At 38.6% G+C, this 11,594-nt stretch overlaps 1 protein-coding gene across 1 annotated transcript; it reads right to left on the reverse strand.

Annotated features, from left to right (window-relative positions):
• Nucleotides 1-778: 778 nt before the first annotated feature.
• LOC114455014 (endothelin receptor type B-like) lies at nucleotides 779-5,721 on the reverse strand. Its single transcript, XM_028436006.1, has 8 exons — nucleotides 5,411-5,721; nucleotides 4,782-5,240; nucleotides 4,528-4,640; nucleotides 4,135-4,339; nucleotides 3,707-3,847; nucleotides 3,456-3,589; nucleotides 3,239-3,347; nucleotides 779-1,833 (listed from the first exon to the last, which is right to left on the reverse strand). The coding sequence occupies exons 2-8, from the start codon at nucleotides 5,226-5,228 to the stop codon at nucleotides 1,651-1,653; spliced, it is 1,332 nt and encodes a 443-aa protein (XP_028291807.1). The 5' UTR covers nucleotides 5,229-5,240; nucleotides 5,411-5,721; the 3' UTR covers nucleotides 779-1,650.
• Between the last annotated feature and the right edge of the window lie 5,873 nt (nucleotides 5,722-11,594).

Genomic DNA, 11,594 nt, shown 5'->3' on the forward strand with positions numbered 1-11,594 from the left:
TATTCATGAGTGGGCGTGTCTATAGACGGGACACTGACTTCCTCCTCCCCGCACGGTGACGTAGGGCCAGAGGACGGCCCACCCACCCCGTAGCAGAGCGTGGGGGTGGGGCATTCACCGGTACATACATAGACTGTAGAAAATGCATACATAGCACTGCGCGAAGGACCCTGAAATGCTCACCTTTGTGGCCGTGTCTACTTAAATGTCAATCACAGCAGAGAGCTTCCTGGAGGCGCAGCTTCTCTAACTCAGTGCTGGGTCAAATTCGTCATCAAAGTGGGAACACGTCATCAATTTGGGGCGAGGTGTTTGGGCTCACCCTGCAGTAAGAAAGGAGCAAATCACCCTCTAACTAACGATTGAGGGAATCAATGAAAAAAACACTTTGGGCATGTGTATGAAGCCTGAATAACACTTTTATCATGTTTAAAGTACAGAAAAGTTGATTTAGCTTAACATGGGCCTTTTAATGACAGCCTTCGTGACACCTTATTCATGCTAATGACAGATAATGACAGCATAAAGTCAGCCTCATGTGTAAAAATTAAAATGTTACCCACTTTTTTTTTATAGTTTATAAATAAATACATGTAGAATTAAAACTCATTACTTAAAAGACATTTCAAACAACAACAAAAAGTGAACACGTCTTCTTTTCAACAACCCAAAGTTTACTTCCACATGAATAACTTTCCATTGCACATCGTAAGGAGACAAGATAGCAGCCTGATACGGCTTTAGCGGGACGAGCAGCGCTCTATTTGTGCTTCCCTTGTCCTTTGACAGGGAGACCTATCAGGTAACGTCCCCCCCACCGCACACACACACACCCCACATATACTGACTTGTGCACACATAGACACACACAGACACTCAAACCCCTTCCCTCTCTCTCTCTTTCTCTCCCTCCTTGTGAGTCGTGACCCCATTCTGTCATCTTCGTTTTCCTTCCTCCCCACTCACAGGTCCTTTAGAAAGTGTCTCCGTGCATTACACATTTAACAATGCATTAAAATAGGCCACCATCAATCAGTCATTCTGGAGCAGAGACCTGTAGTGCCGATGTGATTTTAGGAAGATGACAGATGCTTTAGAATATACACATAGGTTGTGTACAACCCCATAGAGGTGAAAATAACATTTCTGTGCTAATAATACACCACGGCTGGTAAAATCCTCTGTAATAATTTGGGTTGTATTCACATAAGCTTGATTTGCTTTGGCACTGTGTCGTTCCAGAGAGCAGAATCAGAATTAAAAGAATGCAAGTTAAAGCAAGCGGTAAACTGTGACTAGATATTTGCTGATCGGTGCCAGCTCAACCCTGTGCCCTAAACAATGATTCGAGCGCTGCGGGGCACGATAACAGATAGGTGTAGTTGGTGAAATCTGATGTAAGTGTTGACAGTGAGTCAAGCCTTCAGGGCAAACCTTCTGAAGAGTCTGATTCCAGGTAACTCATTCCAGAGCAGATGTTCAACTGAAGACAGCATTGGAAAATAAGAATAATAGGTTTGGGGGTGCATTTTTTTTTTTTTTTTTGCATCAATAACACAATGTTGATGTTTCTGTCCAACTCATGAAACTCCCAAGGAGAATGTTTGGATGATCATGAATATTTAATACACAAACGTTAACGTTCTGGCATCATTGACGGTAGAGCGCGAGCGACGGCTCCTCCTGCTCAGGTACAGCTGTGCGCGTCTGTTTATGGGCTTTGACGTTGTCGCACTGTTCCGAGGTTTGATCGTGCAGTCTGGACTTCAAAACAGACTGCATGTCATCATGAGTAACAGATGAAGCAGGTAGACACGGATTGCACAGGCATGCCTGATGGATCACACACAAACACATAAAGTTAGTTAGACTCACATCTCTCTTCACAATAAAATGGAAAAATGAGTCTAAGTGAAGAGAATGAAGAAAAAAGTGACCTTGCTTATGCTGATTTAACCTTAGGGTTAAAAAATATCATAGATTTGCAGAGGTGTAAAGAGTACTGATATATCCTATTCAAGTAGAAGTACTGTTACTGGATTGACATTGTACTCAAGTACAAGTACAAGTAAGTCATACATAAAATACTCAAGTACAAGTAAAAAGTAGCTCAATTAAATAGTACTTAAAGTAAAAATAACTTAACTTACTTTCACCCCCTACGTTTATTTTTGGTAATAAATCTTTAGATGTTCCCTTGCATACAGTAAACATCTCATGTATAAACTAAAAAAGGATGAGATGAACTTCATTTATTTTCCACATAGGCATCTGTATAAAATAAAAGTTTTGTCAAAATGTACAATTTAAAAAATTAAATAAATAAAACCAATGAATTAAATTCAAAATAAGTATACGTATACATTCATGAACTTCAAAACTGAAAAAAATAACCGGCATTCAATGCTGTTTTGGCGCCGTGCATTACGTTCAATCTGATTGGTCGGCTATGATGTCATGCATTTGATGTCTGGTCATTTCATTTTTTGTAGTTTCACAATGTCTGTTGATCATTTAAAAAAATGAGAAATAAATTATCTACTCAGTTACGGTTGGGTATAGAAATGTAACAAATTACTTCTTTGGTGATGTACAAGTAAAATTACTGATTTAGAAATATACTAAAAAAAAGTAGCCATAAAAGCTACTAAATTATAGTAACATTTCCATTACTTTCACCTCTATTTGTGTTAAGTTTTGTGTGGAAAAAAGAGTTCAGTGACATTAATAATATGAGAACCTATACATATATATTGTAAAAAAAACATACAAACGTTACAAAGCCAGGGTTGTTTTTATGCACCTTAGTGAGTAAAATTCTAATGAAACAAGTGAAACATAGGGTTTCAAATATCATCCTCTGAGCTCATAATGCAATAAAAGCTTTCTGAATCCTTTCCCTGAAAATTGCCTTGAAGCTATGCTTTCTTTTTCATCATAACGCATCACTTTGATTCAGTGACCAGCTATCTGGTAGATTCCCAAGTGTCTGTTCTTTTTTTTTTTATTTCTTATTCTTTTTCTTTCCCCGATGATGTTTTTCCAGACCATTTTCACTTATGATCCCCTCAGGTCATTACATACTGCAGTCTGGCCATGTTGCAGACATGTCTCCATATGTTCTAATGACGTACCATAGCTCATCCACTGACCTATGGGGGTGGCAGCCCTGCTGTTTCAGACGTATAACAGAACTGAGAATAATTGGAATATACCGCAGGTAGAAGTAGAAATGTACCTTGAAACCTTTTTTGAACCGTCTGCTGACCAAGAACAAGGCGATAGGGTTGATGCACGAGTTCAGGGATGCCATGTTAATGCCAAAATAGTCAAGGACAAGAAAAGCACTGAGGAAGAAGCACACAGGCTGCAAATGACACATATGCTGGGGCTTGAGAATGGAATAAAAGAAAAAGAAAATTCTGAATTAGAATAATACTTTTTCATCATCTCACCTCAGCATCCGACACCTGTTTGAGTCTTTTTCATCATATAAGGTTGATTTCAAGATTCTGCTGAGATATAGTGGCAACCAGCAGATTGCAAACACAGCGACGAGGCAGAAAACTGTTTTTGCAACTTCACGTCTCTTTAAAAAAAAAAAGAAAAAAAGAAAACGAATAAATGCAGCCCAGTTTAATTTAAGGGGAAAACAAAAACATGGGGAATCAAAATATTGCAAAGTGGAAAAAGTTTGACTTCCAACCTGTTTGACATGCTCACTCAAAGCATTCTGAGCATTTTTCAGCATTTTTCTGGTCATCAGTGTGGAGAACACAGCAGTCCAAACCAGCGGCATGCAGAAATAGAAGCCAAAAAGCCACCAGTCCTTTACTGATTTATAAAACTGTTGATATAACATGACAGAAAGGCCAGCGTTTGTCAGTGCAGTAAGGGACAATAATAGTCGGTTCTTCATATGATGCAGCACTCGCAAAACAACAATTGACAGACACGTGTTGATTTCAAATACAACAGGAAGGGAAAATAACTTTGCATCTATAAGTGGATGATAGAAACATTAATGAACGTCCTTTTTCTACTCCGTTCAACAAGTGCGGCAAATGAAAGGAGAATCAACACTTGTTGATTTGTTTATCACATCCTGTTGCACAGGGAAGACAATTACATTACCTGCATATACTGTGTGGTTTGCACAGGATGAAGGAGGCAAATTCTCAGATGCTTCTCTTTATAGTTCATTGTTATCATATCAAAGCCGACAGCTTCAGGGACAGCCAGCAGAATAGAAATAACCCATATCAGAGTTATTTTCATTGCTGTCCACACAGACACCCAGATGCCTTTGATTTGATTCCAGGATACTACGGCTCGGTATCTGCGAAAATCAACGACAATTGTTAAACCCTGGGAAATTGTTCCCTCGTGCTTTCTGTGGCTTTTTCATGTGAAGAACATCTTAAGGGCTGTGGGTAAACAAATCTGCCGACACGAACGAAATATAAATTGCAGCCACAAGATGATGTTTTCTTGGAGAGCATGTTGAAACACCGCCGCCTTCCTCACCTGTCAACACTTAAAGCACATAAGCTCAAAACGGTAACACCAACAGAGGTTTTTTGGATAAAAGGGGTGAGTTTGCATACGACTAAACCAAAGGGCCAGTCCTCTGCCATTAGCTGCAACAAAGAAGAAAAAGCAATCAAATCAAGTTGGCGAGGGTTCAAGATTCAGAACAAAGTACAGAGAAAGAACTTGAGCTGCAGTGTTGTTGGTTTTTTTTTTACATTTAAATGCACATACCTGAGAACATAACTCACCCTGTAAGCGTTGATTGGAATGTCGATCACTATGTGAATCAAATCCCCCAAAGCAAGACTTGCAATAAGGTAGTTAGGTCCAGTCCTCATGCATTTGTTTGCATATATGACTTTAAGCAAGGCTACATTTCCAACAATTCCAACAAGGAAAACCACCAAGGAGACTGTAATGTTTATATATTTAAAGGCGTCTCTGATTCCAGCGGACTCCAGGCACATCGGTGGATTTGAAGCTTTCGGCCCTGCCATTTTTGACTGAGGAATCGAGCTGTTGTGGGTTTGAAGTGCTAAAATATTAGCAGAAGTTGTCTCAAGGGAGTTGGCCACAGAGACGTTTCCTGTGTGCTGACTGTTGGCTGTTTCAGTGGCAACAACATTCCCCAAACACAAAACAAAAATAAAGGGCCACAACATGGTTGATGTCTTCCAAAGGCTCTGAGACACCATGATTTACAAGCTCTAGAACAAAAAAAAATAGATGTGAAACAATCAGCAATGTGAGTATTAAGATTTTTGATAAACTGTAAGTATCATAAAGGTTTGAGTGATTTCACCATTTTAAAATCTAGAAAAGAAAAAAAAAACAGCAGCAGCAAACATGCAGTTTTAGGTGTTTTCTCGGAGCTTACCTTAAGGTGTACTCCTGCAAACTTTATTTAAAAGGGAGCCTTTGTTGTCGTAGCTGTGTCTGTAATACTTAAGACACTTGCTTGTTCCAGCGTCTGCTATAAATGTTCAAACCCATCAGAGAAAAATCTGGGTTTTATAGACTACTATGGTCTTGCTGCCAGCGTTAGTCATCGATCTGTCGCTACTGACTGTAATTACTCACTTGATGCATCACCCTTGAATGAAAGGACTGTGAAGTGCATTGTCTAGATCATGATAGTAGAGGACTCACTTAAAGTACTATGAAATCCTCTCCCTCCCTTCTCACTATACACCAACGCACTTACAATCTTAAATATCATGACAAAACTCACATTATTAAGTTGTACAGCTGTGGTTTCTTTCAAAAAAGGTAAAATAGAAAAACAGCCCCTCCCCCCCGCTTCTTTCTGACAAAGTACATGAGCTTGATGCACCTTGAACAGTTGCTTAAGTCATACTAATGAAAGCGCGCAATTTTCGGTGACTTTCCTCTGGAGGTTTTGATTCAGCTGACATATCACGCTTTGAAAAATATTCCCCATTCCTATCGGAGAGAGATACAGCTTTTCAATCTCCAGAGAGTCTTGGAGAAGGTGACTTCTCCCCTCTGCAGTTTTATGACAGCCTGAGGAGTCTGGAGAAGCACAGCGAGGAAGATCTTGATGTTAATAACGCGCCCGCCAACTACTTCAGTTCCCTATAGAACACACGGATCTGTTCTTCACTTGTGGCAAATGACCTTCAAAACCTAGTTGGCAGGTTTTCACAAAAACTAAAAATTAAGAACAGTGTATGTGTGTGTGTGTGTGTGTTCTCACAGGCTGGAAGACACTGTGCTTTTGGGTTACTTTATGATAACCATGTCAAGGCGCTCATATAATTAACAATACATCAAATAAAGATAGTTACCATATTCTATTTCATAATTTTGCATTTTAATGCTATTTTTGTGTTATTTAAAGTTATCTGTAAAGAATTAAAAGGATTCAACATATCTGTAAACTGTCATCTTTAATCAATGGGTAAATCGTCAGCTTCGAATGGGAAAGTGCTGGATGTATTGGGTGTGAAAAGAGAAAACAGCCCCTGCCTCTGTAATAGCAACAGACATGATTACTAAATGGGGGTGTTTGCAATCCTGTTCAGAGAGAATTTTTGTTTTTCTGGGCAAAACTGTCCTTCCATCCTGAGAGTGGTTAATACATTTTGTTTGAGAAAAGGAACAAAAACAATCAGACCCCTGTAGCTGCTAGAACCCTGTAGAAACTCTGACCAATCCCTGCCATTCGGTCCTAGCCAACCAATCAGATGCCTTCCATGCCCTCCCCTAACCTGGCAAGAGTCAGACTGATGTGAAGCCCTCCCTCAAACTCGAGTTCTCCACTTCGATCTGGGTCCGTGTCAGGAGAATCCTTTAGGAACCAGGGAGGGACATGAACAGAATGCTTGAGGCTGATTGAGCGAAGCGCCTGTCCACCATGATTAGTTTTAGCCAATCACACGGCAGAGACGCTGCTATGGCTACAACAACAACAAGGCTGGTGAAAACATACGTCTTTAACATTCAAAAAGCACCTCTCGATGTTGCTCTTTCAAAAAAATTGTTGTATTCTTCTAAAACTGAGTTTATACCAACTTCCACATGTTTATCCTCCTGCGTCGACTTCTTTCTGTTTTGATTCGAAGTTATGCTAATAGCGGTAGCCCAGCTAGTTCCTCTCCCCGCAACTGCGCATGCGCCAATTTTGCTTCGGCATTCTTTCTTCATCACAATCGGATATCCCGCCCTAAACCACAACACTGCCTCATGATTGGTTCGAACCGATTCGGTTTGCTTACGAAGGGGAAGGGCTGGAGCAGCACAAGATGGATTGTGGTGTTTGTGAACACCAGGAGAATCCATCTTGTAGGCAAGGTGAGCCCTCTCCTTCTGTCCCGCCACTCGTTCATGACACAATTCCATAAAATATCAAGCACAAGGCATCTAAAGGGCCTGAGATGTGATCCAGAAGTTTCTGTCTGTCTGTTGGACAGCTCATTATTGGTTTTGCTTCGAGGGATTAGTTATTTTTATATCAGATGCATGTTCAAGGATTGTGGAGGCGTGGTTTCGGCTGGCGCTTTGGTCAGAGCAGTGACAGGAGCATACGGGCGGGAAGGAATTGGGGGGGTTTGTAGCTTAGAGAGTCTTGCTTGCTCAAATCATGCTAGCTTTCCAACATTGCGTACTACACCTTGAGAGAAAACTATTAGAAATTCAGGAGCCAGTAACCCTATCATGAGCCAAAGTGTACATAAACTTATACTACAAACAGTCTATAAAAAACTCTCTTGTTGACGTTAGCAGAAGTAGGCTAACATGGCATTGACAATTTTCTTTTTACAAACCCATTTTTAATAAGCTGTGGAAAAAGTTATTAGACACTTTACAGCATTTACTTGGTAAGTGCCTTTCAGGGCTTTGTTGGTTTATTTTACCTGATACGCAAACGTCACTTGGAAACTTTATAAGAAGGTTTGACAGAATATGACTAGATGATCTTTTATTTATCAGATGTTTATGCTTTTGAGAAAAAAGTTTTCAGTTGTCAATAGTAAAAGATGAGATGGACTAAGCCAGTACTTGTTGCTGATTTTGAAAATGATACTTTTGTAAAAAGAGAGGTCACAAGGTTAGAATATTAAGCTTGTGATAAAGGATTTGTTGGTATTAAAGCTTGGAAAACAATCTCTGAGGTCAGGGTGAAAGGTTGCCCCGGCTATTGTGGATCCTTAGAAGTCACAAAAAATCATTAAAGTTTGCTCCATACTTGACCAAACATCACCTCTGTTCTATCTAAATTAAGCCCTTAGAATTTGTCTTTCAGCAAGGAAACAAAAACCTACCTCTACATTAAAATTTTCCTTGAATTGCTAAAGGTCGAACATAACACATATAATGGGGAGTTCTTTACACACTGAGTGCTCAGACTAGTTTGCTGAGGTTTTTCAACAAGAGACTCGCATAAAAATGCATTCAATACAACTACAGCTGTTCCAGGAAAGTGAATTCTTCATCCTTTGTCTCACTGCTCTCAGGTCTCTCCAGAGTTCACGCAGACTGAATGGAAGATTTATCACCACAGTGAGCCCTCGCATATAGACAGATTGGACGTGGGTGGTGCTGAGCCCCTTTTCAGCTGTCTAGGTAAGCCACATCATCAGTTTAGGTGTGATTGGGTCACCTGCAAAACTTAAACATCTGTTAAAGTTTTAATTATTTCTATTTCTTGTTGTTCAAAAGGAAAATTAGAATTCCCTGTTGTTACTAAGCTACATATAAAGCCTGCTTTCATGAAAAAACAAAGCATGGTTACATTAGTTGATTACTGCTGCAAGATTATTAAGTGGTTTTGCATTGTTTTGATTATTTTGCCCATACTTTATGTAAATAAGTGGATGGATTTTTCTACCTCTGTTATAGGTCAGATATAGTTCTTATGGAAACAGTGAATTTGTCACAGGATCTATAAAAGGCTACAACTAATGAGATGGAAATAGTTTTACCGTAATGAGGAACGATAACAGAAGTGAACGCTTTCTTTTTACTGATTGACTAAGAATACTTCATTGACCTCTTTTAGTCTTTGAGAATTTTTTTTTTTTTTATGAGTTCTACCTCCAAACAGCTCAATATCCTTCTGAGAAGAGTTTGCACACTTTGGCTTGCTCCAGGTAACCCAGTTTCCCACTATAGCTATAGTACGTAAACAAGCTACAATCTCTGCTCTTCTCAAGCAATGGTCAAATATAAATAGCAGAGGTATCTGTCATTGTCTTTGGTCGCCCAATGACTGATACCCAAAGCCCAAAAGAGGATATGGCATTAAATCACAAAGCTATGTTAAAGTAATGGAGTCCATTTATCCGACAAACCAGACTGGATACCATAAAATCTGACAATGACTATGACACATTCAGCACTGACTGCCAAACAGACAGAGGAGTCTAGGAAAACAAAGGGCAGCTGGTAAACATTAGGCGAGGGTAAGCAGCAAATAGAAGGGAATGAGACTCGGAGATCGACAACAATAGATAAACGAAAAACTAAACAAATGTAATCCTGGGTTATTTCAAAGGCAAAATGCCCATGGTTGAAAATTTTGACCGGAATGTATGATGATAAATGCTACCAGTTTGGGTGGTTAATAATAAAGGACGGAGATGTGTCCAACTTGGAGATCAAAGTCTTTCTTAGGGGCATTGAAGCAAATGAACAGGTAAAACCTGGGATTGAACCAGTGTCTCTTATATACAGCTGTATAAAGTATTTAGGAATGATCAGAACAATTTTATTTCTGAAGTTTTGGAGGTATTTTTTTGATGGTAGACCATCAGCAGTGTCTGACAACACCGTCTATGCTGCTGCATGTCTTAAAAGTGAGTGAAAACACTTTTTTTTTTTTTTTTCCAAAGGAGGCCCTTTCACAGATAATGTTAAGTACATTTAAAATAACCTTTTAGCACTTAAGAACTTATCTTTATAAAACAGCCGCTGTGAGCTGTAACAAAAATGTCCAAAAAAAAAAAAAAAAAAAAAAAACCCAAACCGAAAATAAGTCTTTCCATTCCTGGCTTGCAAATGTTTGTACTTGTAGATATGACTGAGTCATATTTTAAAGTTTTATCACCACAGGTTGCCCTCCATTAAAGCTATTTAAAGTTGTTTTTGATGCTGGTTTTTTCTTTTTTTGAGTCTGTGAATATTGATTAGCGCTTTGGTAAATAGAGAGCTAAAACTATCACCAATCAGTAAATCCACAGTATGAGTCATTTTGTGTTTGTGTCTTTAAGTGTCTTTGTTTGTTTAATAGCCCTGTGGGACTGGAGACTCTGCAAGGTGTACCAGGTTCCATTGCACCACAACCAAATCAGGATGAACTTAAATGGCTGAATGTCTGCAAATAAATGTAATATTCTTTATAATAACAGTCACACATCACCTTGATGAAAGTTGCAAAATATTAGAAATTCGTACTCTGGTCACATTTCTTTTCTATAGCTACTGTATATCATATTAAGTACAAATGATCTACTGTGTGAGCAATTCATAAAATATTCAGTTAAAGCTCCTCGTGTTAAAAAGGTTCTGTCAGCATCATTCAAGACCTACAAAGGAAAGGTATTGCATATTTTTCATATTTTTCTCACAGTATTAGCAGTGCACAGATGCTATAATATCTGCAGTAAAGAGGTAAATGTGTGTCATTTTTGTCCTGCAGAAACCAAACGTTGAACTTAAAAATGTTCAATTCCTTCCAAGTAAAGAAGCTGAATGTGTTTCACACGCAAAGACCAACTGGGATGGGAAAATGGCTTTGAGGTCACTGCAGGACTTGTGAATGTATGCATGCATGCAGCCTTTTTACACTTCTACTACTGCAATAAACTAGATATAGTGACTGCCTTCATCAAGTTTGAGTAATAGCAACGATGATTGTTTTATTGCAAAAACTCTGATTCTTATTCCGTGATTAATCATAACTGTTCCTATTTGTTATGGCAGGGTTCCTATGCTTCGATCAACACTTTTTAATGCCATTTGAAATTAAATCTAAAACCAACTTCACAGTGAACACAATTGAGTGGGAGAAAAATGCCACATCAATTGCATAAGGTTAGGATAGATTTTTTCCAGGGTCTAGTGCAGACATGCAACTGGTGGCCACTCAAAAATACACAAAATGTCAGTAAAATACACAAAATAATCAGATTAAAATAAACTCCAAGAACACGACTACAAAAATAGCCAGAAATCTATAAAGCAACAACAAAAATACAAAAAATAAAAACCATTTAGAAAAAAAACATTAAGATAAATCTTTGTTTACATTTCCCCATGTTGTTGAAAGTTGCAACAAGCATGACGCGCATCTGCATAAAGTCCCGCAGCAGCCACATCATTGTTACGGTAAATTATATATATAAAAAAAACAAAAAAAAACAAACGTAATTTATTTTGAAATGTGAGACTAATTACAATCATAATCATACTTATTATGTGTAAAACATTAAGACTTTTGGAAGAACTGATTTAAGACATTTTAATGACAATTAAGGCCTTATTTTTAGATTCAGGAATTGAATGCCTTTTAAGACTTTGCAAGGATCGCGGGGACCCTG

Source organism: Gouania willdenowi, chromosome 21 (genome assembly GCF_900634775.1).
Source record: "Gouania willdenowi chromosome 21, fGouWil2.1, whole genome shotgun sequence".
In the NCBI taxonomy this organism is placed as follows: Eukaryota; Metazoa; Chordata; class Actinopteri; order Blenniiformes; family Gobiesocidae; genus Gouania; species Gouania willdenowi.